The 27,838-nt window shown below is 43.2% G+C and overlaps 1 protein-coding gene across 1 annotated transcript; it reads left to right on the top strand.

Annotated features, from left to right (window-relative positions):
* Positions 1-177: 177 nt before the first annotated feature.
* Positions 178-27,572, top strand: LOC144114959 (proteasome inhibitor PI31 subunit-like). Its single transcript, XM_077649029.1, has 7 exons — positions 178-209; positions 8,227-8,382; positions 13,238-13,317; positions 13,386-13,553; positions 21,345-21,494; positions 22,194-22,274; positions 22,691-27,572. Exons 4-7 carry the CDS (start codon positions 13,444-13,446, stop codon positions 22,743-22,745), a joined length of 396 nt encoding a protein of 131 aa, XP_077505155.1. The 5' UTR covers positions 178-209; positions 8,227-8,382; positions 13,238-13,317; positions 13,386-13,443; the 3' UTR covers positions 22,746-27,572.
* Positions 27,573-27,838: the final 266 nt, after the last annotated feature.

Below are 27,838 nucleotides of genomic sequence, written 5' to 3' on the forward strand. Positions count from 1 at the left end.
CCTGATGGTCTGGCACTTAGACAAGCAGTAATTGGATGAACAAGAGGAAGTAGTCTTTGCCAGTTGCAGCAAAACGATCTAGCATGCGACTCTTATCTGGCCTCACTGAAGGTGTCCCCTTTACATGGACCTCGTCCTCATGGGAATGACCATCACCACTCTGTCGCAGTGGCTGACCATGGCGCAGTGAGTCGAGATATCTGAGTCGGGTGAGCTGATTTTCTTTTTTGGCCTGGAGCGCAGCAATGAGGCAGAACACCCGAGTCCCTCTGTCACAGCCAGTGCCCTTTGCTAGGGAACGATCCTTGCCGAGCTCAGAGTGCTGGCATTGCTCAGCTGTTGGCTTTCCAAGCCAGATGCATTGGCACAATGAGTGGCCATGCCATGCTATGTATCTGGTCTTGACACCGATTAGGGAAACGTGCTGGGCGACCCATAGTTTCATTAATACTCTTCACAGCTTGTAGCCTGTTACTGCAAGTCTTGGAGCAACAATCAATGAGGCTGTTTACAATATATTACAGCTGCATTTGATAAGGGACTCATCCATTAGTGTTCTGAAAGTTACATCCACCATCTGCATTGCACTACATTGATGTTGAGCTACAGATAGGCAACAAAATGAGGAAATGTTCAAGTGCATGCGCTGCAGCATATGGAGGCTGATTTACTTGGCCTGGATACAGTGTTCTGCTCCAATATAGCTGTGAATTTGAACGACATGAGTCTCACTCGAAGAGAGCATTTCTTGGTTCTATTTCACAAGCAGGAGAATTCTATCCCCTCAGCATGGCCTCAAGTACTGATAAATCGTTCTGTGGTGAACTGATGCAAAATCAACTGGTCCTCCTTGAACAACTTCTGACAAAATAGTAGCCATTTTTTCCCAATCACAGACTGACTTTGGGTGCGCAGTGACTGAGCAGACAGTTACTGCTACCGATCATACTATGATGCATCGACTTCCGTACAGAAGTTTGCATGCAGATCGAGCAGAAACTGACAAGCAGGTGAATGCCTTTCTTACGCAATTTTTTTTGTGACCTTCTTTATCCCCTTAACATTGTTCCAGTCATCCTGCCAGAAAAGAAAGGTGAAGGACGCACATGTTTGTGTATTGATTGTCATTGGCTGAATGCCATCACCGTACGTGACTATCAACCCATTCCTTGAATAAACTATGTTTTAGACCACCTAGGGCAGTCCAAGTGCTTCACTGCACTGGATAGCATGTCAAGGTATTGGTGCATCCGAATGCATCCTGGTGATGTGCACAAAACTGCTTTTCATGCCTAGCGGCCGAATGGGTTGTAATGCCGTTTGGCCTAAGGAATGCTCCAGTGACATTTGAAAGAGCATTGAAAGCAGGAAGCACTGTCCCAAGCATGTAGCGACCTCCTTTGATGACGTCATTATTTATACGGACACGTTCGCAGATCACATCAGTGTTGGAAGCCTTTCGCGCCAGGCACATCAAGCTCAATTTCAAGAAGTGCCCTTTTGCTCAGTCTACTGTTCAATGCCCAGGCCATAAAATTTCTGTGGGCGTCATGACACCCAAACCAAGCAACATCGATGCCGTGCTGCGTTTTCCCACCCCTTGGAGACAAAAGGACCTTTAACAATTTTTGGGCGCTGTCAACCTATACAGGCAGTATATTCCCCATTTCAGCACCATTTGTCTTCTGCTCACGAAGTTGCTTCAAAAGGACAGGAAATGGTCGAGGTTGGCTGACTGCAAATACGAATTTGCAGAACTGAAGAAATGACTCACGAAAGAGCCCATGCTACACATTTTTGATCCCAGCAAGCCATGCATTATCTACTGTGATGCATCAAATGAAGGAATTGACACTGTCCTCAAACAGCCAGGCGATGATGGCTGGGAACATCCTGTTGTGTACCACTCTCGCAAACTTCTGAAGCATGAAACTAACTATGCCATCACAGAATAAGACTGTCTTGCAATTGTTGACACTGTTGATCGGTGGCATTGCTACCTACATGGCAGGCCTTTCACAGTAATCACAGACCATGCTGCACTTCAATGGTTGAAGACCTTAAAAAATGCTCAAGGCTGCCTTTTTCAATGGGCAATGAAATTGTCTATGTGTGACATCAATATTAAACGCGTGATAGGTAGTAGCAACACCGAAGAAGACACACTGTTCCAAGCTCCAATGATCCAACTTTTCGAAATGGAAGAGCTTCAAGCACATTGTGCTGACCTTCCTGAAGGGGCATATGCAGTAGAGAACAGTATTGCTATCGTTACCAAAAAAAGGGACAAGGAAAGTGTATGTTCCCAGAGCACTTAGACTGAACGTTCTAAAGAGAGCTCATGAGCATTTTGGACACATTGGTACAAAGAAGATGCTGAGCATACTTTCTCCCCCATACTACTGGCCTGGCATAATCAATGATGTTGCAGTCTTCACTACTGTGATACTTGCCAAAAATGCTAGAAACCAAAAATCAAAAAGAAAGGCTCTCTTCAGTCCCCACTTCCGGCTGAACAACCTTTCGACCTTTTAGCCGTGGATACGATTGGCAGCTTTGCTGGGTACAGTTCAACCAAGAAATTCATCCGCCTAGCCATCGACCACACTACCTGCTACGTCTGGGCATTTGCTCACAAGAAGGTGACAATCAACACCTATATTTCATGCTTGCAGCACATCTTAGCTACTGGCAAGCCCCAGAAGTTCCTTTCATATCTAGGACCTGGTTTTATAGCTGGAAAATTTAAGCAGTTTCTCAAGCAAAACCAGATTCATCAGTTGTTCACGTCATCACAGCACCCTCAGTGCATTGGAATGAACGAACAAACAAACCTAACTATAGTAACATGCCTCAAATGCAAAATCGATGATCGGCCTCAGATACTGTGGGCCCAAACTTCTCCCTGAAGTCATCAAGGAATGAGGACACCCGGCACTCTCTTTCATTTCTCATGTATGGCATCCTATCATACCAGCGCCTGCTAAAGAACCGCGACCTTACTGTAGAGGATGCCCGAAAGGAAGCTGTGAACTTCTTGGCTTACCACGTGAAGAACAATATCATTTATGAATTGCCTGTAAAAAGTGAACACAAATTTCTAGGTATTATATTTGGCAAAAATTCTCGTTTCTACTTCACATAGATGCTCTCAAAAAGAAAGCCTCATAGTCCCTGAACATACTCGAAGTACTTTCGAGAAAACAGTGGGGATCCAAGAAAACATGCCTTTTACAAATCTACTGCTTAGATTATGGATGTGTTGTGTATGGGTCAGCGAGACCATCCTACCTTAAATGACTGGATCTGGTACAAAAACCTAGGTTTGCAGCTTTCATCTGGCATGTACAGAACATCCTCCGCAAATAGCATATATGTCAAAACAGATGAACCACCCTTCACAGATAGGAAAACAATGCTTCTGTGCGCATACATATTAAAAATAAGGTCCTTACCGAAACACCTCTGTTATCCCATAGACACAAAGTGCACTTCAAAAGATATTCAGTAATGAGTCCCACTCATAAGACACCTATTATTATGCTTCGAAGATAAATGTCAAGAATTAGGATTGCTAGATGCCGTACCTGAAATTGCCCCAAGACAAAATCCACTGCTACCCAGGTACAGCCTATACCCTCAGTGTTTGACTTCACATTAACACACCTTCGTAAAAAACAAATACCACATGAACACATACTACAGGAATATCTGGCTCTTAAAGAAAAATATGCAAGCTACGTAGAATTTTACACAGATATCTCAAAATGAAGTAAATATGTCGGGAGTGCTGCAGTACAAGAAAAATGGGGAAGACTGCTGAATTGTGAATCAATTTTCGCTGCTGGATGTTATGGGGTCATTCCATGCCAAACGTCCCAGACGTTGCGCTCGACCATCTCTAATTTGTTCAAAAAAATTCATGGAAACTTACCGTAATGTGCGTAATGAAAGCCTGAAATATTTTTGCCGAAAAAATTTATTCGTCAGGTGAGGGCAGCTTGAATACTTAGAAAAGGCGAGAAACCAGGCACTGCTCAATAATTAATTACTGCCCCGCCGCGGTGGCTCAGTGGTTAGGGCGCTCGACTACTGATCCGGAGTTCCCGGGTTCGAACCCGACCGCGGCGGCTGCGTTTTTATGGAGGAAAAACGCTAAGGCGCCCGTGTGCTGTGCGATGTCAGTGGACGTTAAAGATCCCCAGGTGGTCGAAATTATTCCGGAGCCCTCCACTACGGACCTATTCGTTCCTATCTTCTTTCACTCCCTCCTTTATCCCTTCCCTTACGGCGCGGTTCAGGTGTCCAACGATATATGAGACAGATACTGCGCCATTTCCATTCCACCAAAAATCAATTATTATCAATAATTAATAACAAGTTCAAATTTTTGGAAAACACTTCAAAAATTTTGCATTGACATTTGCACAGATTCTGCCTTTCGATATAATTTGGAGGATGAAGCTTTACATGGCTTAATGATTTTTAAAAAATTGAAAAAATGATGAAAATGTATCATTTTTGTCATTTTTTGTTTTAAATATCGACTTGCTCTCGGAAATTCGGAAATAGCCATTTTGTTCCCCTAGATGTCTAGTACCTATAATAAATGTTACAGGGGATGAAACTCCGTGCACCAATGTAAAAAAATAGTATACTAAAGTTGCAAAAAGTGCGTTTTGAGCCAAAAACGCTTTAATTTCACCCTGAGGTGGTCCAAGTAAAAATACTAACAATAACGGGTTACGTAGAACGGTTTATTGCCTTTAATTTCTGAAACTTTTATCGAAGTAATTTTTGTTTAAAGCGAGAAAAGAATTTTTGAAGTTGAGCTCTTGGGTCGCAAGTTGCGTCATCTCTTAACGCCTCTTCAATATATATGTTGAGACAGCCATTCCCTGATGTAAGATAGGGCCCGTCTGATGACTGCAAAGGTTTAAGGGGAGACGCTGGTCTTAAAATGATAAAAAAAGCAAAAATTGTGATTTTTTAAGAATGGCATATTTGCATTAAGTATACTCTGAAGACACCTGCCTACAAAGTGTCAACGTCTTATTCAACCTCCAACTGCTAAAAAATGGACGACGTACTTGGGTCCTCTGAACCGCTGAAATGGCGAGTTTGGAGCAAAATGCGGCAGCACATTGCGCCTTTCGTTTCCCGCGACCACGTCCCCAGTGGCCACCATCTGGGTCTTATTCAAAAGCTGGCACCCTTCCGTACATTCTAGTATTACTCACTATTGTGAAATCCTCTTGGAACGTCTGCATTTCGTTGTTTTCTGAGGCCTCTGCAATGACCTCCTAATGATTGGCATGCACACTTCAAATGCTATTTTCTAAGGTTCACATTTTTTGCCAGCATGATTAGCCTTATGGAAGTTTTTGTTGCATTTTTATGGTGCCATTTCAGTTATCTTATACTGTTGAATTAAGAAACAACTGAACTGTGGAGCTGTGCTATTTGTCTATGGCTGAGTTTGAATATAACAAATTTTCTGAAAAATGATGTCACTTAACTATATTTGGTAATTATGGAGCTTCGACGTAATTGAGCATTTTAATATGATGATGTTTCTCTACAACAGTATAAATAGCGTAGCCAGTGCATGGTGGGTCTTTGGCTACACCTCCACTTAAATTGGAACCAAAAAATATTGAGGGATGGTGTCTTAAGTTAAACCCGTAAGAAATACCTAATTAGTCTTTAGTTATTTTTACATAACATGATAACTAATTAAGGTATATCAGACTAATTATATTTTTGAAAACAGGAAGAAATTCATATGCACGCATAATTTTACAATATCTCTAATAATAAAAATTTGCATTGTAAGACCTCTGCATCTTCTAAAAGCCAGTTATTTTATCATTGCATTTGGAAAACATGGAGATTTGAAAACTGCTGCTAATGTGCATGCACATTTTCAAAAGCTTGTGCACCTCTTATAATTGTAGTAACCATTATTTTATTTATTTTATTTTATTTTGTAACATTCTTTCAGACACAGACGGTCTAGGATGACATAGCAAAAGGCAAATGCTCTCTGCCTGACGAGGGCCCTGTCACCCGTAAAGTGCACAGAAATGTACAAATTATTACAACATTATACAAGTGCTAATGCAATAACAAAAAATAACATCCAACATAAAGTTTAGTTGGTTTTCAAAACATGTATGTTTAAAGCTTTGAGTTGGACAGTATGTGCGTTTTGAAGGCATTTTTGAACGTTTTGAGGGCTCTACATTGCTGTGATATGTCAGGAAGAGGTGGGTGTGTATTTATAAAGTTGGGGATTAAATATGACAGTGTTTGTGTACCATAGCTCGTTCTTATGGCGGGTAGTCTAAAGAACTTCTTTCGAAAGTTATACCGTGTAGTACTAGGCTGGCTCAAGTTAGTTAACACTGAAGGATTTCGCATGATTTCGTTCCTAATATGAGCAGCAAGTTTCAGCTCATATAACTGGTTTATTTTTAGGACGTTATGTCTTAGGAACACCGGGGCCGTATGTTACAGCTGCTCAAGGTTTTCGATACATCGCATAGCTCGTTTTTGAAGAAGGATCAATTTGTCAAGGTTAGACTTGGTAGTAGAGCCCCAGGCTAGTAAGCAGTAATTGAAATGAGATTGAACAAGGGCGTAGTATAACCGGCACTTAAGCCAGGCAGGAAGCAGGTACCTAATTTTGTACAGCATGCCAACAGATCTGCATGCACTAGCATGTATCTTGTAGGCGTCGAAAGCCTTCCTGAAATCTAAGAACAATCCAATAGTAAGGAGTTTATTCTTGAAATTACTCAACAGTGTTTCTTTAGCATTCAGTAATGCCATTTCTGTAGACTTATTTTCACGAAAACCATATTGCTCATCGGTGAAGGCTTTCTTCTCTTCAAGAAAGCTCGTTAAACGAATTTTCAAGAAACGCTCTAAAATTTTTAAGAACACAGGCAACACTGAGTTGATAGCTTAGCTTAGTAGTTGATAGCTGCTTTGCTATTGCGCCTACGCGGACGACTGTGTTTTGTATCGTTCTGTGACTCAGATAATCTTCAGCAAAACTTGGACCGCATTCAACTCTGGTGCGATAAGTGGAAGATGTCTTTGAATACTGGAAAATGTTACTCTATTTCTTTTACACGCAGGCGCACTCCAATTTTGTCTCACTACCTTTTAAACAATGAACCTTTAACTAAAATAACCGATTATAAATATCTTGGTGTTTATTTTTCTGCTGACCTGACTTGGAAAAAACAAACCGAATATATATCATCAAAGGCAGCAAGAATGTTGAAGTTCTTAAAGAGGAATTTCCGAGATGCACCTCTGAAGGTTAAGTAAATTTTGTATTTCACAAACATCAGACCTATTATGGAGTACGCCTGCGCAGTCTGGGATCCTCAAATCGGGACCCATTGTGCTATGCTGGAGCGTGTACAGAATCGTGCAGCGCGATTTTTCACAAACATATATTCTTTTAATGTCCGTAGTAGCTGCATCAAGCAGGGGTTGAACTGGGACTCACTGGAAAAGTGCTGTTTGCGAATTAAGTTAGAACTTCTCTACCGGGTTTACTGCAATAAAACTGCCATTAACTCAAACTTATTTGCTCCCACCACATTTTGTATCAAGAAGATGCGACCACCAATGGAAGATACGTGAAATGACGTGTTGTACTGATGCCTACAAACGCTCTTTTTTCCCACATGCTATCAATAAATGGAACAAGCTGCCTCACTCTGTGATCGAATGCCAGTCCGAGGCAAAGTTTCGTGCAATGTTGTCGGACCTCTGATGTGCTTTATGTACTTGGATACTCTTTCCCACTCTTCATATTTCACTTTCTCCATTTCCTTACTTTGACTGATGTGATTTCACACTGACGATCCTTTTCATTTTACAAAACTTTTTTTTGTACCAGAGGTTGAGCCCATGTCGCATGCTGTAAGATGTATCTTTGAAAATTATATGATTGTATCCCCCCTGCAATTATGCCTTCACAGCGCTGCAGGAAATGTGAATAAATAAATACTGATGGGGTGCCTATGAAATTAAATGTTGTAAGTATAAGAGCAAGTTAAAGACCCCTGGGTGGCCGAAATTAAGCTGTAGCCCATTAGAAGCTTTGGGATTTTAAACACCATTTGTTATGCCATATTATAAAAGCTGTCTCCTTGTTCTAGCTGATGCTACATTATTCTGCTAAACTTTTTTTTTTGCTTTCAGTGGGCAGACCCTCAGCAGAACACCACAGAGTTGCTACCTGCGGGCTGGAATGAAAACCAGGATTTGTACACGATTCGGTACATATCTCCACAAAATAATGAGCAGTACTTGCTTACAGCAGTTCGAGTGGACAACTCACTTCTGATTTGCATATTGGTAAGTACCTGGAAAAGCTTAAAGGTGTTGTTGCAAGTGGCTTTTAGTTTCAGATCTTTCATATGCTGATTTGATGTCATAGTATTAGATATATAGTTTGGTTCAGCAGCTGCTATGATGATTTAATTGAAATTTGTTCTTTGCAAAAGCAGGTGAAATTCTAGTAATTGGTGCAAGATTGCTCATTTTGCTGTCAAAATAAAACAATTCACTGAACAAAGACCTTTGCAGAGCATAAAATTTAAGTTATGAAGTTTTGAATACCAGCATTATATCCTTGTTTTGCACAGCAAAACTTAGGTGTCAATTTGTGGCTAATATTAATTTTGTTCTGTCAAGTCATTATGCCAGTATTGAAAAGTCTTAAAATTTTTGTTCTTATTGTTTTATTAATAATGCAATACGTAAGCCTTCCTATTTTATGCCCCGTGGTAGTTTACACTTAAAATATCTGCTTGCAGAAAGACTAGGAAGTGTACACTCATTTTAATTTTTGATTTTGGTGACATTGAATCACAATTCAGCTTTCGCCAGTCATAATTTTCTTTGTTAAATTCACTGTATTTGCATTGCCAGAGCATCTGTCGAGCATTTTTCAGAGTACATCTGAGATCCACCAAGCTTTCTATCGAGAAGAACATGATGTACCCATCATACAAAGTGCTTGTCCTCGGGATTTTTTATTATTTGCTGTATACAGCGGAAGGATTCTTTTTTTTTTTTGCAATTTTTACATCTCTTGTACAATGAACTCTCCTTTATCTGTCATATTTACTTTGCATGCCAACACCCCAGGTGGTTGGTGTGAAGAAACAATGCACAGCACAAAAACAATGCACATTGCTTCTGTGTTGTGGAAGTTTAAAGATATTACTAGTTGGCTGACTTCAGGCATACTTTTCTCGGGTTGACTAGCTATATATGTTTTTTGCATTGTTCTAGTATTGCTCAAAACCTATTTATTTTATCTGTCATGTCATAGGCTGAGAGGTTTTGTTCCAGATGCGTTGCTTGGGGCAGTAACTTTGGTACAGTGGCATAGACTAATTTAAGGGACATTTTTGTGGGATTCGGTTGGGTATTAAGGTAATTAGCACTGCCAGTACAGTCGACTCCACTTGTAATGGTCGAAGTTATAATGAACGGTCTCTTATTATGAAAGAGGGCGGTGCTACCGTCAAAATAGGCAGATATAATGAACAACCTTGGCAGTGTAACTAAGTTAGAATGAAGAGGCACTGTAAATTCGGTCCCGCAGTCGAAAAACCCATGCATCCAGTAAGCATGGAGTTTGAGGAGCACCTTCGAGCCCCTGTGATACCCGCCCTTGGAAAGTCTGTGGGACCTAAAAATGCAGTTGGAAAGGTGAGACACTGCCGACAAAATGGCACTGCTTTACCAAATGGTGCCATCAAAAATGAATGCCTTTAAAGTCTAGGCCTGTGCTGGTGGAAAGCACCACAAACTTTCCCATTAACATGCTTCTGTGTATGAGGATGAACGGCTGCGATCGCTGGCTGTCTTTTATCATCGAGAGGTCTAGCAAACTGCGATACTTCGGACGGTATGCTTTCATACGCTGTCTGAACACGAAGGCCTGCATAATATGTCACTTTTTGTTATTCGAGAGCTTGCAACCAGGCATAAGTTTCATAAGGGTGCTTCACAATTTTCTCTAGTGGCTTGTTGAGTTCAACCATGATGTAGCAAAAAAAAAAAAATAAAAGCTCCTGCTCGTGTTTGAAAACTTTGCAACACACCATGTTGTTGCCTTCTCTAACGGTGGTGACAATGCTCTTCTCGCTACCAAATGAAAAGTGCAAATTCAGCTACCGGATATAGCGTTATTCATGGACTCAAGTCCCTGAGATGTCCTAACATCGCTACTACATACAGCAGATGCTGATAGTAATTGACACAATAGGTGGCAACATTCCGGTTCGGATATCTTTATTCACTGCTGTGGAAAGGCCAGATGGATGGGACTGACGGCAGAGTGTATTAGAAATTGCTCCTGTAAATAATGGTTTATGGGCTAAGAAATGACTGAAGATGCTGTTTTTATAGATTATATGAGCCTTAGTTAGCGGTGTGTTGGTACGCAGAGATGTGAATAATTCATGCTTTGTATTAGTGACTGTTCAAGGTAGGGTGAAGTAGAGTAACTAGGGTGAATTAGGGCACATTACAATAGGGCAGAAAAGGGGTGTTTCTTTGCAGCAGTTATTTCATTGCTTTTGCTGAGGGTGAAGCATTTTACCTCATTTTAATGACAGGTGCTCCTAGTTATGTATTTTGCAGAGCCTTCAGAAATTGCATATATTCATGTTTTTGTTTATATGTATGCTAGTCCGTGCTATTTCTGAATTGTGATATTATGAAGTTCGCAAGCTTATAAACCAAGTACATCTTTGGTTTTTTGTACACAGATTTCAGCGGATCACAGCATCGCACACTTTATTGCTTTGTTGCATATGTGTGTTTGTTTGGTTTTTGTATTAATCAAGAAAATTTGTTTTAGGTGTCAGCATAGAAACTGACAAGTGTCCTTTTTTTTTATTTGAGTTCAATTTTTTCTTTCAGAAGGTAAGGTCCTTTCATTTATGAAATTTTGAGTACTTGTGGTAAAAAAATGTTGCTGATGCATACGGGTGTGCTGAGTTCTGCACTTGCGTACCACTTGTTTGCAACATGACAGCCAGTGAAAACATGCAGCCCCAGCATTTCTGACTATTCATTTGTGCTCTGGTATGCAGCATGATCCTTCATGCTGGTACTACTCTGGAGTCTATGCAGTCAAAGCCCTGCAGTTACTTTCTTCTTAGGTAGAGCAGTGGTTGTGGTTTTGCTTGATCCCTAGAATTCTTAAAGTTATGTGATTAAGATTGGTACAGTCTTGTTTCTGCTTCCACACTTTCATTTTTTTTTTTTTTCACTAATTATCTCAATGCAGGCCTTGCATTGATATTTGCAATCAGTGGCTGGAATGTAGAGTCATGATGTATTAAAGGGGCACTGAGGACTACTCCATCAAATTATTGTTCTCAGTTAAAATTGTTTCTTTTGCTCTTTCTAGGTACTTTAACATTTATCTGGCATAAGAAAATTCATTTATGACTCAAGAAAGTGAATGTAACAATTTTTTTGCCACAATTCAAATTTGTGGTGTTCACACCAAGGAGGACTGGTCGCTGCTGCTTTGAAATGAATGGTGGTGTAGCATAGACCTCGGGATCTGTGTCCAAAATTTGGTGCTGACGCACACAGTTTACTTGCGAAATCGGCCGGTGATGGCGACACCTGTCCTGCATTTTTGTTTTTCCTTTTTCTACCCTGTAAAAGCTCCGTTTTCGATTACAGTGATCTTTTTGTTGTTAGAATGCCATAGTCTATTAATACAGACCAACTTATTCAGTGTCCCTTTGAGAGACAGTCAGTAATAGGGTTAATGCAGGGCTGTGCAAGCAGTGCAGATTTTACATTGTTCAGACTTCATGCTGAAACTGATAAGTTGTGTAGTGGTATTGAACAGTGTGGTAAGACTCCCTCAGTATACTTACAGCTCTGCACTCTAGAAATGCAGTCACTCCGATTCTTGGTGACATCATACACAAGATAGTAACAGCGACAGCTCGAGGGCAAAACATAAAACTCTGCTGGGTTCCCAGTCATGTCAGGATAAGAGGCAATGAGAGGGCGGATTTCTGCGCTGCTAGAGCTCGTGGCAAGGAAATAAAAAAAGTAAATATACCTTTTGGGGATTGCATGAACTTAGTACAGCGTAAATTAAGAGAAAAATGGCAGCCCGCATGGAACGGTGAAGTGAATAATAAACTACACTTGGTAAAACCGGTTTTAGGTGAATTTAAATCATGTGTTCACCAGGAACGTTTTAAGGAAGTGATTTTATGGCGTCTCAGGATAGGCCACACACACCTTACGCACAACTTCCTGCTACAAAGGCAAGACAAACCTCTTTGCGAATGTGGCGATGATCTTACTGTTAATCACACTTTATTTTCATGTGTGAAACTTGAAACACTAAGAAAAAAGTATATTACTTAATTTTATAATGAATGCATTCCTTTTCATCCAGCACTGCTCTTAGATGATAATGCCATTGTTAACATACCTTCCGTTTTTAGCTTTTTAAAAGAAGCAGGGGTACTTGAAAAACTGTAAATTCTGAACCACTTGTTCGCTTTATTGCATGGTACACCTCAGCCACTTTCTCATTCCTGAGAAGAAGGCTGAGGCTTTTTATTTGATCACTTGGGAGATTCAGGATCCTTGCCCAGCCAAGGATAGCCGCTGAGGCTACCTTACGTTCTCTGCTGTTTTTACCATTAGCTATTTCCATCTGTTTTTTACCAGGCAGTTCAATATTTTTAGGCCATCTACACCATCGACGACTTTTTATATTCCTAAACATTCTACAGAAAACCATTTCTATACCTTGAGCTTGGCGCATGATGGCCTTAGCTGCCTATGTGCCATAAAACCCAACACAACACAACACAACACACAACAGTGTGGTAATTATAATACGCCTGGTTTTATTATTGCTGCTGCTGTAATGGTATAGGTGTAGGTTTTGTAAAAAATGTGCAGGCCAATCTGTGGTTTTCCAAATTGTTTCCTTGCCTTTTGTGCCGCCGCCAGGGTTCTGTCAAGGTTTTAGAAAGTGAGGTGGATAGCTTTCCTCACTGTGTAGCCTCGGCATCAGGGTGTCAAGAGTACAGCAGAGGTCCAAAAGCATGGCCCAAGGACTGCATAAGCCAGTTGCAAATTGGCCTGCATATTTTTGACAATGAGTGCACATATGATAACAAGCCTGCTGTGTGCTTCTCTTCAGAATGTTCAGAAAGAAAGGACAGCATCAACCAATCTGAATGTTGACAAGTATGTGTCTGAGGAATACAAGGACTGTTCCAGGTGAGTACTGTCCCCAGTAAAAACATATGCAAACAATGTGTGGATTGCTTATGTTTGTTGCTGCGCAGGGCATTCAAGGACTTGAATGCTGTGGTTGACAAACTGAACCGTGAGTTGATTAGTGTCATGGAGTGCTGCGACAGTGGCAGCGAGATTATTGGTGTTCGTGATGCTTCACCAACTGCATCCCAAGAGAGTCTCCTGCACATGCCCCGTACACGGGTTGGCATAGAATGGTGAGCGCATTTATTTTAGTGGGGATATCAAAAGCTTTACAAAACTGGCTGCTAGTAAGCAGAGCAGCCATTGATTATGTGAGTCTTCTTTCTGTGCTTTCATCCTCTAAATTAGGCATCTTTTACCAACAAGTATTTTCTTTATGACCAATTTTCAAGACATGTGGCTAGCATGGTGAGCAACACCATCTAAACATTAATTTGTTCTTAGTGCATTAGGCTTTCTATTTACTCATGGTTGCACTCGCAGGCAGTTCTAAATCGCAATATCAAATTTTTAAAACCTTAATGTTTGGGTAGAAGCAATGTGCTGTGATATGGACAAGAGAAATTGAGTAGGTGTACTCTTAATAGAGTAAAAGTTAGTTGCAGCATATCAACAGTGCCTCAGTGTTACTACATCAGCATAGTATTTACATGAATTTGACAATAGAGATTTTTTGAATGTCCATTAACAAAAAAGGCATACTATAATGGCATTGTAAGTCTTCATTGAAAAGTTCTCAGCATACATTGAAGTGGTAAGCATATTTTTTTTTAATGCAATTTGTTGTATTTGTCTCTCGTCTCTTTCTGAGACAGAATCAAAAGGTAACTACCAACTGATAGTGAAGAAAAGATGGTATTCGTTTCCAACTAGCAAATTGTTTGCTGTAGCTGAACTGCATTTGTGGAAACAAAAAATGGAAACACTTCATAGCTGCCTGTTGTTTCTGACGGTGTACAAAGCTTATTAATCCTTATTGAAATAAATGTGTCTGTCCCATACCAATGCCAGTGCTAAAGATCATTGCTGGCATTGTAGCAACTGAGTGCTGTAGCAGCAAGTTCCAGGCATGGCTCAAAGATCTGTTCTGGGCCATTACACTTATTTACACCAATGGCCCATCTTAGACATGGCAGCCTGTGCCTTGTGTGCAGGCATTAACTCTATGAATGATTATAATCTATAGGAGCTTAATGCAAGCCACACACGCATGTGCGCTTTTGGCTTAAGTTGTATAAGGCCTGCAGTGCCTTTTAAGGTGAAATCTACCCAAATCAGGTTTTATAAGGCAAGCATGTCATCTGAATGATGTACAGGCATGCTTTGTTAAAGGGACAGTGTAGAGAACTCTATCAATTTTTTTTACCAGAATCTGATAGTTTGGCATTTCATGGCTTTGTTGCCACTTGTCCGGGAGCGAAAGATGCATTTATTTCAAAGAAATTTGGATTCGAAGTTGAAAAAGTTTTTCCAGCCCTCGCATTCAAACGTCACAGGACAGAGTGACGTGAAACGTGACGTAAACACAGACTGTGATTTCTTGCAGCTAGCAGTGCGGTCTAGCAGCAGCCGAAACGAAAGCTACCGCCGCCGCACGTTGAAGGCAGCTATCGGGGGTCGCTACCGTTGCTTCGTTTACGTTTGCACCGGCGTCTTACGATGGATCCCGTTCCCAAACCGCCAACGCAGTTCACGCAAAAACTCCGGCCTGCATTTCAGTGACCTCAGCCCCACAGAGCGTGCGATGCTTTTGAGGGAGCACGGTTAGGTTAGGTGCCGGCGGGTCGTTTCCCCCTTCCCCAGTGAGCAGCCATTGCTAATTAAATATCTTAACTCCAGTGCGGGGAGTCGCGAGGGGCGAGGACACGGTCGGCACGTCGTGCCCATCGGAGGCTGGCCGAGGCTTTGGGGCCAATGGATTGTGATTCCTTGAAAGGCGCTGTTGCACGGTGCAGTCAGCGGCGTTGAGGAGGTTTCTCACGGTTGCAAGGGCCAGGTTGTTTATTTATTTTTTTTTTGCCACAAAAAACTCTGTGCTCAAGGGCGCTTGCTTTTAAAGTTGGCGGCTTGAAAGTGAAACCGATGCACGACGCTTCAACGGGTTCCGCGTGTTTCCGGAGGTACGGGGTCCACTGGATCGGGTTCTCTCGCCCACTTGCATGTACGTTCAGATGTGTACTGTGAATGGATTAAATTAGCCAAGAGCTCGAAGAGAACAGCTCCGCCCAACTGTCGAAGCTTTTGAACGGAGCCGTAAACAAACGAGTTGGAGGAGAGCGGAGTCAGGTTCCAAATCTCTTTTAAAGGGGCTCTGAAACGCCTTTCCAGGAGAGCACATTAACTCACTTAATCACTGCACTGTGTTGTTATGAAAACCAGAGCCAAATAATACTCTTCTACACGCAGCAGACGACCCACAATCACGCGTCAAAATTGGCGAGCCCCTCCCGGCGACTTTTTCATGCTCGCACCCGCATCTGTGTAGACAAGGTGAGAGGAGGCCATTGGTTAGATTCTTTCAGACGTCGGGCAGCTACTGTGGCCGTGCCCAATAAGCCTGTTTGCTCCGGCGGGTCGGGAAGCTCCGCTCCCAGAGGGAGGTCGGCAAAGCAGCGCCTACCTTCCAGCGTGCAAAAAGTGACGAGAGGAGAGGGAAAGGCGCGAAGGCGCTGAGATTCAAATTTTAACTACAGATAACTCAGCTTCTACAAAGCGCATTTAAAAATCCTTGCTGGACACTATTCGTGAAGCGGCGTGCTTCAATATCCCAGGCAGCCCCCTTCACAGCCCCTTCAAAGTGACAGCTTTACTGGCCGCAAATTTGCGATTTCGCCATGACGATGCTCCGAGGAGGCACGTGAGGTCACAACGCGCGCCTCGCCGCGCAGCCGAGCCGGTCTGACCGGGCCGGCAGCGGCTGGCGCACTCGGCGCGAAATAGAGACATGCTTCAAGTCTCCGACAGTGCACTCAGAGTGTGCTGAAGCCGCCAAACGCGTCGGCGGTAAAGCGTGGTTGGAGTATAGAGGGTCTCGCTTTGGCCAACGTGACGTACCATGCAGCGCGCGCGTGTGCGTTACGCCGGAGTGTAAACACGCCTTAACAGAGCTTGCGCTAAACCGCTAACCAACATATTCGGTGGCGGCATCTATGGGAGCCACTGAAACCCCCCGCACGCTCACTGAATAAAAAAAAAAAAAACCTGCGCTGAGGCTTGGAATTGAACCAGGGCCTTTGGCATTTGAGGCATAGATGTTACCACCCCGCCACGACGGCTCAAGCATTGACCGTGAATAAAGGTGCATCTAGTGAATGCACTCTTCTGATGCAGAAGTCTCCGCGCTTTCGCATATCCTGGCCTAACAGAGCTAGGCGATCAGCAATTTTTTTTTTCTTAACTGCCTTGTATCTTGTCTCCCTTCCCTAATAAACGATTTCCGTTAAGTAGTTCGAAGTTGACTGGCACAGCCGGGAACGTTTCGCCGGGCAAGCGTACGAAGACACAAGTGCTCTTTATACTGCTAACTGCCTTGTACGATCACCAACCATAGTGCCATCATAGTTTTTCATCGACCGTGGCGATGATCTGACCAACCTTAACATGCTCCTTCAAAGGTTAACTAGCACTTGAAGCGGCACTTGCAGTTCCTCTGCTGTTCGGCGTTGTAAATCGAGGTGCGTCAAAAACAAAACCACGGGGCACGCAAAACTCATAGACGCGAAGCGCCATAACAAACCGAAACTCTCCTGGCCGCCTGTGGCGCCACCAAGCATCCGTTTTCTTTGCTTCCAACATTCAGGCTGTCTTTTGTCTGTCTTCCTTGTGTGACAAAAGTGCACTATTGTTTTTAAAACAAAGCTTACTTCAGTATTGAACCGCGCAACCTCCCTTTGTCAGCCTCAGAGATTAGTGGCTTCCATGGAGTAAGGAAAATTCCTCCAAGGTGGCGTCTCTAGTCCTATGATGTAATCACACCTGTACTTGCGAAATTGGCCTGTGGCGGCGATACCTGTATTTTGGTTCTTGCAATTGTCTACCTTACAAGAGCTTTGCTTTCAGTAAGAGTGGCGTTTTTGTGATCAGGAGCTGGTATTCTAACGCTACAAGCCAACTTCAATTTCTCCTCAGTGTCCTTTTAATATTGGCACTTTGATTCCCACATAAAGTGAGTCATCCCTAATAACGAATTGTGAAAAAAAAATGCTCAGGAATTAAATTTATGATCCAGTTAGGCCTGCTTATGTGCAGAATGGTGAACACTGCAATGGCAATTAGACAAAATCTGGGGAGCTTCAAATGCATTATTCTAGTCGCCATTGTCTTTTAAACAATGTGGGGCTGTTCATTATTTTATGAGACTTGTGAGGACGTATTTCCTACTGCAACTGTTCAAATCCCACGACGAGTAATACATGGATGTGCTCAGTCGACAGGCAGCTGCTAAATGTGGCTTTCAACATAGCACAAGCTACAGAGAGAGCTTTCTTCACAACTTTTCATGCGATGCGGCAAATGGCTAGGCGTGTAATGGCAAGGCATCTTGAAACTGTAAAGCCTGAAACCACGAGAAAAAAAGCCATCACTCAAGCATTTGCATCGACTGCGTTCCACTTGTGTCCTGCACTCAGAATGCAGAAAGGGAATGATCTGGTTGGGGCAGTCGAGATTTTGTTCTCATTGTTGTCCATATTAACGTGACAAAAATTCCATTGTGCAGACAGCAAGTTTCAATATTAGTGAGGTGTAAATACATTGAAGAAGTTAGGTCCTAGAAAAAGTGTCCATAATTTGAGCTGCCCATATTAACGGGGCACGACTATACAGTCGTGCCTCGTTAATATGGATACTTCGGTTCCTGAGCAAAAGCATCCATAAAGTGAGGCGCACATAGTAAGAATTGTAAAGAAAAACTAAGAAATATTTAAAAAACCGCTTTATTATTATGGACTGCTCCTTTGCATAGTGGCAGACAGTGAAGTGGAAAGTGGGCAATCTTGTAAGATTGAGGTGCATTATTCTGCTCGGCATTATCTTTAATATCATATGGTGTAGGTTGAAGCACGTTTGAAGCAGTTACTAGTCCATGAGACGCACGATGGCTCCTCTTGGTGTGGTGAACTATCTCCTACTACGATTGTTCAGATCTCAAGAACTCTGTACTCACTAGACTGACAGCTCCTGTATGTGGTGTTCAGTGTTGCACAGGGAATTTTTTTTTGCAGCCATTCATACAAAGCCGGCAAACAATAAGTCGCATCGGATGGACACGTTACCACTGCAAAGCATGAAAATGAACCCCCCACACACAAACACACATGCACGCACACTTGCTGAACTCTAAACCACATTTTAATTTCATGTATAAAATGAACTAAGAAAGGAATATTTCGCACCATTTTACAATGAATGCATCCCGTTACACCCCATGTTGCTTTTAGATGATCGGGTTCTAGTTGATTTTTCAAGTATTTTGAAGTTTCTCAAAGAAGGCAACTCTAGGTATAAAAAGCTTCACCTTTAACAACAACTCTAACCTTGTGTTTGGTGGATCATAGCCTCAGTTGCTTTTGGGCCATTAAAGTCAACACACGCACGCGAGTGCACGCACACACATTCTCTCTCTCTGGTCGAGGCAGTCGGGATTTTGTTCATTGCTGTCCGTATTAACGGGACAATAATAGGTGGGTCCCAATAGAGTTCATGCATTTTCACTCTGTCCCTTGTCCGGGCAGAGAGTTTCCACATTAAAGAGGTGTGAATACATTGGGAAAGCCGCCGCTATGTCATCCCTAAGCACGCGAAACGAGCGCATTTTCTTCTCTCTTGTCCCGTCCTTTTTGTGCAGTTATTTATTGTTCTTGTATTGCTCCTGCCATTTCTGTCCGCACCGCCAGCGCTCGGGACATTCGACCATTAGCCGCCTGCTTATCCCGGACGTTCCCTACACAATAGAGTTCATCGTCCTCACCCGCCCATCTCACGACGACATCGTTGGTTGGGACTTGCTCTCTACACATCACGCCGTTATTGACTGCGTCCGTGCTCATCTTGACTTATCGCCCTTCAGTGATGCTCCCTTGGACGTACCCGGTGCTGCAGCCGTTACTGTGGTAGTCTCAGAGGACACAGATGTTCCGCCTTTCTCCTCAGTGCTGGTGCCTCTTTCTTGTGCTGCTCTCTCAGATGCAACTGTCACTTATACCCCCTCTTTACGATGCGCTGACCAGAAATCTGTTTTGCTGCCTCATGCCATGCTGACAATTATTCGTGGCTCAAGCGCTATTCATGTGTCCTACCCATTCTCCTGCCTTACCACTTTACTCCATGGCCAATCGCTTGGTAGCATTGCCTTGCTCGATCCTGCTTCAGCATACCTCCTCGTCGATAGCACGGCTGGTCTTCACGTCAGCGCCGTTACGCCTGTTCCAGTCGCCAATCCGTCTTCTCTCGATATTTTTCACCGTTCCGTCGACGCCGCACTGACGCTTACCCAACAAGTCCAACTTGTCGCTGTCCTGCACAGTTTTGAAGCTTCGTTTGACTACCAGCAATCTTCCGTGGGCCACACAACCGCCGTTACCCACTGTATTGACACTGGCACCCATACCCCTTTGCGCCAACGTCTGTACCGCGTGTCAGTTGCTGAGCACCGCATCATTGACGAACTGGTGACTGGCATGCTCAAGTGCCACGTGATACAGTCGTCGCACAGCCCGTGGGCATCGCCGGTGGTCCTGGTCGAGAAAAAAGATGGTTCCGTCTGGTTCTGCGTCGACTACCGTCATCTGAACAAGCTTACATGCAAGGACTTTACCCTCTCCCTCGTATCGACAACACCCTTCACTGCCTGCAGGGCACAGAGTTTTCTTCATTGGACTTGTGCTCCAGTTACTGGCAGGTGCCGATTCTCCAAAACCTGCATTCGTCACACCCGATGGGCTCTATGAATTTAATGTCATGCTCTTCAGCCTCTGCAATGCACTCGCCACATTCGAGCGCATGATGGACAACCTACTCTGAGGGCTCGAATGTCATACATGCCTTTGTTACCTAGACAACGTTGTGATCTTTTCCCTGGATTTTTCGTCTCACCTTCAGCGCCTTGAGACTGTTTTTCGTTGCCTGGCCGATGCTGGCCTCCAATTTAATTTAAATAATGCCACTTCGGAGCTCGGCAGCTCACCATTCTTGGATATGTCGCGTCAAAGGATGGGATTCTCCCGGACCCAGCAAAGCTGCGAGCTGTGGCAGAATTTTTGAAGCCCATTTCTGTAAAAGACCTCTAGCTCTTACTTCTGCCGCTTTTTCCGCAATTTCGCCACTGTCATCGACTCCCTGACCAAGCTCCCTTTCCGGCCACGACCTTTCGGCCTGGTCGCCAGCCTGTGATGAAGCCTTTATGACACTCCGTCGCCTTCTGACCACTCCGCCAATTCTACGTCATTTCGAGCCTCATTCTCCCACGGAAATCCACACCGATGCCAGCGGCGTCGGCCTCGGCACAGTACTCACTCAGTGCAAGCCTGGCTTTGACAAATACGTTGGCGCTTAGGCCGGGCAGACACTCACAAAAGCCGAAGGCCAGTCTTACATTCTCTTATAATGTTGTATGAACTAGCTCATCATTGCAGTCTTCTAGATTTTGTTCTACTCTCTGCATAGTTCCCACTGTGGGCACTTTGTGCAAACAGTGCGACATTTAATGCAGTATGACAAGGGGCAAGTGGTGTGATGCGCCTGTAGCGGGCACAGTGATAAGTGCAGAGTTATGCGCTTTCTGCTAAGGTTTGCGAACTGTGTATATTTCTTTAAGTGCCGAGTGTGAAAACCTGACATCCCCAATTTAGAAACCAGGCTGACATTTTGTGCCATAATGGTAGTACAATTTCAGATTGGTTTCCTTGCAACAGCAGGATCATCTTCTTCACTGTTTCCATTGTTTTTTCTGCCGTTTGTTGACCCCAAACATCACAGCACATCCCTCTGGGCTTCACTGTTTTCATTGCTTTTTCTGCCATTTGTAGGCCCCAGACACCACAGTATGTCCCCCTGGGCCAGCGAGACCTGAACCCATTCTTTGGTGGTGGTCTTGGGGGTGGGATGATCATGGACCAAAGACACTTGCCAAGGCCCCCACGTCCGGACCTGAGGGCAACAGCTCCTGGGCTACCAAGGTGCCCCTCTTGCTTAACATATTAATGGCTGTTTACTCACCAAAGCTACAGTGTAAGCTATGAAGCATGCCGCATTAGAGGGCTGCTGTTTACTTTCAACCAGACAGATATTTTTTGCATTTCATCTTCATCAGAGTGCAGCTGCTGTAGCTGGAATTGGACCTGTGATCATGCTCAGCAGCCAAACACTAAAACCATTGAGCCACCATAGTGGGCAAACTTGCATTTCTCTCATCTCTATTGGAAGCAGGACGACGAGATAACTAAAAACTGATGCCACAGAAAAGCTGGCATTTCTTGCCAAATTGCAAGTTATTTGCTACAGCTGGGTTGCATTCATGGAAACAAGCTTCCTTAGCTACATTGCAGTATGTCTGCTTGTATCCAAGGAAATGTAACATTATTAAAACTAAAGAGCATGTCAAGTTAATGTTGTTAGGGTCATGCTCTGCATAAAAGGTTCTTCTGGCTGCTAGCTGTCCTTAGCCATAATGTAGCTTCCTTAGCTACATTGCAGTATGTCTGCTTGTATCCAAGGAAATGTAACATTATTAAAACTAAAGAGCATGTCAAGTTAATGTTGTTAGGGTCATGCTCTGCATAAAAGGTTCTTCTGGCTGCTAGCTGTCCTTAGCCATAAATCCATTAGTATTTATACTTTATAGACGTAATGCCTTACAGAATGCTGCTTTTCTGCAGGGGAGCAGTTCCTCCTGGCGCAAGGTTTGATCCATTTGGACCTCCACATCCTGATCATCCTGCTGACTTCAGATTTGCAGGGTAACTAGGTTTTTCCACCTTTCAGTAACACTTGCAAAAATTGCATTTTAAAATTCCTGTAACATTTGCTGGTCACGATTTCTTATTTCAGTAAAACCTCACTAATAAGTTTTTTAGAAAATTGCAGAAAAAACGTATTATCCGGGGAAACATCTGATCCAAACCAACTAATTTTGAGAAATGTAACTGTTTAATGAGGTACAAAGACATTTATTGACAATTTCACTTCATAAAAATGTCAATTAGCATTTCTTTGCACAAGATCTGAACAGATACTCGTCTAGTGCTCACAGAATTTAGTCCACAAATCAGTCTGTTATGCTGTGAATGCAGAAAAATTTTGTATGAACCAGTAATGCTTATTCAGCTATAATAAACATGAATAGCTGCTCTCATATTCTGCCGATTTCTTGCAGGCCCAACCCGGACCATCTTGCAAGACCCCCAGACGACGACGACATGTTCAGTTGAATTAAAAATTGTCAACATTTCCTCAGAACATCCGTTTTTGTCTGTGCAAACAACAGAGTGAACATACCAAGTGTATTCCTTGCATTAGTAAAACTTGGTGCTGGGCTAGTTGGTAAGACATTCTGTGAAATAGGTTAGCGCCAGAAGAGACACACAAGGCGAGAGAACGACGACGCGACTCAGAAGAGCACTACTAACAACTGGTTTTATTTTTCGCTCCAGAGTACACATTTAAAGGCTTATCACATCACATGTGGACAACCAGGGGGCGTCAACATTTTTTCATATCAAAAGTTTTGATGCATCGCTCGCTAATCTTGAGTTTATGGCACGGCAAGCAACAAGGAATGAAAAAACACCAGTAATAGACACTATGAATCAGTGAAAAGGATAAGGAAGAAAAAAATGTGCTCAGTGCTTTCTTAAACGCAACTCTAGAAATGCCTGCTTCGCAGAGTAGAACGTTATTGAAGCATCGCGTACACACTGTTCTTTTTATTTATGTGGAAGGCCTCCAGCAAAACTGGATTTTCTACTTGCACTTCTGCCTAGAACCTTAGCTTCTTTAAACCGTGGCACACATTCGCACTCTAAAACACGCGAAACTAAATTAGCAAGCTTGAATCGCATGCTCCCTTAAACGATCGTCAAGGCAAAGCCGCATCTGCCTGACATAGCACCTTCCGCAGGAAAGGGTAATCATATACACTCCTAACAAACATCCGATGTAGGCTACTTCATGTTGCGTTTTGCAACCACGCTCATGATCGCCGTAGATGCGGGGCCACAGCTTCGCCAGCTTATTTGGCGCAGAGTACAGGCCACTTTTTTTTTTTTAGGTTATGCGACACGTTATGAACATAAGGCACCACCTCAGGCATCGTCTTCGCGCGGTCTGTACGAGCCATTTTTTTGTTGGGCACCAAACTTCTTTCAGAGGGTTTCAGCAATAGCCATTGAGATTGAGCAAGGGGAGCCTGCAGCCTAAAGGCGGTTGACCTGATTATCAAAGCTAGCATGCATTTGGTGTGGACACAACTTGTGAAGCGCAGATTCCAGACAGAGCGAAGCAATAGCTCTTTTTACAGTCTTTGAATGGGTTGAGTCGTAGGGCAAGAGCTCTTTGCTTGCACGTGGGAAATAAGCCCAACAGGTATGTTCTTTGCACAAACTCAGCCTCGGGTCTAAGAAACGTATTTCATTGTTTTTGGGAGTTTCATGGGTAAAAACCAGGCGTTTACCATGCTTTTTAAACGTTCTTAGGACCTGTTGTATGGAGGCTGCGAATGCGGAGTCATTAGTGGCTTTTAAAAGGATTAAAAAATCGTCTACATATCTAAAATCTCACCATCTCTTCAATGCAAGTTGCGTACACCCAATGCGTGGATTCAACAATGGCTTGAAAGATGAAACATGGTTAGCAGCTTGCTTCTTGAATTTGTACATGCCATGGTGCGAGTCATAATGTGATGAAAAAACTAAGTGAAACGTACCTTGTGATAGAAAGCGTAGTCTTTTAAAGGGACATTAAAAGGGAATACCAAGTCCAGCTAGGTTCAGATTAGTGTCAAAATTGAAAATATGTAATTTTTACAAAGAAAATAGTTTGGGTGTGCCAGAAAATTATGTAAAGCAAAACCAGCAATGCCCCTTGCACATTCCAGTAAATGCACCTGGTCAGATGAATTCTTTGAAGTCACAATTGGCTAATCGCTTTCAAGTGCAACACTGCTGCAACAGAAAGTACTTTCGAAATAGGTTAGCAGTGCGGCGAGGGCTGTTGAAATATTGTCACTTGTTTCACAAGGCCAAGAACATGAATTGCTTTAGGGCTAGGGAGCATTAATGAGGCTGCCGTGCACAGCAGCTTAAGAAGTACAAACCAAACACAAGCTCTGTGATGACAAGGCATTTGCACATGTCCTGCTCATGCATGTGTTGTTTCCCATTGTGCCAGTTGCAAAGAATGTCTGACCAACTTGCCGAAGTGCTTACATTTCTTAGGAAACTGGGCTTCATGGTGATTATATATGGGGCAGTCCCTTTGCAATGGGTGATCTAAGATCCCTCTAGGTAATTTGCATGGTGGTATGATTGGAAAGCTTGTGGCATGTCTTTGTGGCTCCATTTCAAGGTGGTTTTACGTCAAGCAGCAGCTAATGCTACTTGACGTATGTACTCTGATGTTTCAAGAATTTCAAGCTTCAGTTGCCAAGCTACTGGCCAGAATTTTTTTGCTAATGCACCAGACTGTACTTTTAAAATCCTGCTGTCAGCAGGCCCCCCAACTCAGATATGTTGGGTTGCACTTATGCTTTCATTTGTACAACTTTTATATCTGCTCTATTCTACACACAGGTGCATTAACGCATGTATACAAGGAAGGAAGTCGCAGTACACTGGCAGGAGGAGATAGCACATGTTGACGAGTCATCACAGTGTGAGGAAACATGAAACCTGCATACTCCATACTTTAGGTTGTGCAAAAAAACCTATTTCAGCAAGTCTCTTTGTTTTCCATACAGAAACTCCTAATGGCTTGTGTACGATAGTGTGCATGATTGCTTAAAAAGAACGTGCACTTAATTTATAAGGCACAGGCACCCACAAAAGTTTTCGAAACAGAGGTCACAGAAAAGCTTATATGCTTAGCACTCTAAAGCGTGCAGCCACGAAGTGGTACCTGTTGTTTTACACTTCCCTGTGCGGCCTGTTCAATGCACCCCTCAGTGCTTGGCCATGCCTCTAGATAGCGAGAAAATTCATCTTTTTCATGACTTCGGTGTTCCGAAGACTTACCTGTACATAAGTGCAGGCATGATCAGGATTGCATTGTATCATCTTGTGATTTATTAAATTTTATGGGTCTATATACCAAAATGATATGGTTTTCATCATTAATTTGATTCGAAAGTTGTGACGAGTAGCAACTTGCTGAACTGCACATTCAAATTTGAAAGGTATGTGGGGCTTTATGTTCCAAAGTAACCACTGGGCTATGAGGGACAGCGTAGAGGAGGGCTCTGGATTAAGTTAGACTTCCTGGGGTTATTTTCATAAAAATGCAGCTGGGTTCAATCCTGCGAACTTGGAATGAACAGCAAAATGCCAAAGCCACTGTGCAGTGGGCATTGAGATATGGAGAACGTTGGATGTGGTGCTCAGTGTAGTTTTAGTGTGCCACATGCCATCATACCAACACAGGCATGTTAAAAGGGTTTGCATGCAGCTTGCTGATCAGTATATATTCGTATTAACAGTCACTCATTTGGTTGACACCTGTAGTCTGCATTGCTCTTTTAGTGGCTGCCATTTGGCAGAGCTACAGAACAGCCTGCTCAGGGCCACATGGCCAACATGGCTCCAATGTCATCTCAAGTCAGCACCACTCTCGTACATGAAGAGCGACTGTGTCGGTGCATTTCATGCGCTAAAAGAACAATGTCGTCTATGGTCTGGCACAGGCATGTTCCAGTTATACTGGTCACTAATATATTTAATCTACCAGCTTCCAGTAAAAAGCTTGCATATTGAAGAAATGCAAGTTTCTCACCAAGATTTCCTAACTCAAAATGAAGTAGTGCATGGCCCGTGGGAGTCGTGTGTTGTGAACATGGAGAGCAGCTGTCTACAGCACCTGACGCATTCCTTTGCAGCATTACTGGCACAGTATAGGAACAATGTCATGTAATAGCCTCTGGTTCAGCAACGTGCAGGGCAATTTTTTGAATAGCACTGTGGCTATGGACAGTTTGCTTTACGAACCTTGCCCAAACACAAAATACACACAGTGCATTTCATTCTCTCTACAGTCCAATGCACTTGCAGTGCTCACTTGAAATGCCAAACCAATAAGTTCTAATGTCCACACTAACACTTTGTAAAATGCAACTGTAAGCTGAAAATGGTACGCTCTTTTGTAGCGATAGCTACATTACGTTTGCATTTCGAGCCTTCAGCGTGGCACCCCTTGAGCTCCGTGGCAGCGCCGTGGCTGGTCACGTGGTTGGTCACATGGTGCGGAGCAGGTGTCGACGTCCAGGGCCGAAGATGAAGATGAAGAAGGAACGCCCAGTGAAACGGAGTGGCTAAAGAATGATTTCGCAATTCGACTGTGCAAGTTCCACTCGGCCACCTGTAGCTATTGCGTCACTCCAGGTTTAACCAAAGCTAAACCCCAACCAATTTTTTTTCAGACGTTCCTGTGTGAAGTACAGCAAAGCTAGGTGGTTGAATCGTTAACAGAACAGAGTTGGCATCTAGCTTGATCACCTTGCTATGCAATGGAAGCTTTTTGGATTTCTCGTTTGTGTTGTGCACAAGCCACCATTGGCATAAAAAGAAAGCACCAGCTAGTCTGCGACCAAGATGACAGGATAACAATTAAGTTTTATGCATGAAGTATTGCAGTTGCATTAATTTTTTCACCAACAGCTGTTGAGGGCATTTTTGCAGGTTCTGCGGTGTCTGCGTAACTGCCCCATGCCGATTGGCCAGCATGCAATGGTACCGCACAGAATGTTGCTGAAAGGTGCCACAGTGAGGCCCCTGCACAGAGACATCAAGCACACTCTGCCAGAGAAGAAGATATAATAACAAACGATTTATATTCACAACAGCTGTTGCTGAACCTCACGTTACACAGTGGCAGCCGTCCCGAGAGTCTCTTGGGGCAGGTAACCCGTTATACCTTCTTGATTTTCTCTAAAAACGGGCAGTAATCTGACAAAGCTTTCTAAAAGCATTTTGACATATGAATTTCCACATGAAAACTTGACATAAGAGTGACAAGTTGGGCTGCTAAAAAAAAAAAAAGAAAATCTGAAAGCCAGCTGCTTTTCTTCTGTCATGAATTGCCACTGCTAAATTTTTCTTTACTGTCCACTTTTGTAGTGATAGCTACATTATGCTAGCATTTCGAGCCTTCAGCGTGGCACCCCTTGAGCTCCGTGGTGGCGCCGTGGCTGGTCACGTGGTGCGGAGCAGGTGCCGGTGGCGCAGTGCGTCTAGCCGCCGATAGTGAATCCACGTCCAGGGACGAAGATGAAGAGGAATGCCCAGTGAAACTGAGTGGCGAAAGACTGACTGCAATT

This window comes from Amblyomma americanum, chromosome 1, assembly GCF_052857255.1.
Source record: "Amblyomma americanum isolate KBUSLIRL-KWMA chromosome 1, ASM5285725v1, whole genome shotgun sequence".
NCBI lineage: Eukaryota > Metazoa > Arthropoda > Arachnida > Ixodida > Ixodidae > Amblyomma > Amblyomma americanum.

Coding starts and splice junctions, on each gene's coding strand:
- LOC144114959 (XM_077649029.1), top strand. CDS start 13,444: ATGGAGTGCTGCGACAGTGGCAGCGAGATTATTGGTGTTCGTGATGCT. Junction 13,554..21,344: donor ACACGGGTTGGCATAGAATG/GTGAGCGCATTT, acceptor TGCCATTTGTAG/GCCCCAGACACCACAGTATG. Junction 21,495..22,193: donor ACAGCTCCTGGGCTACCAAG/GTGCCCCTCTTG, acceptor GCTTTTCTGCAG/GGGAGCAGTTCCTCCTGGCG.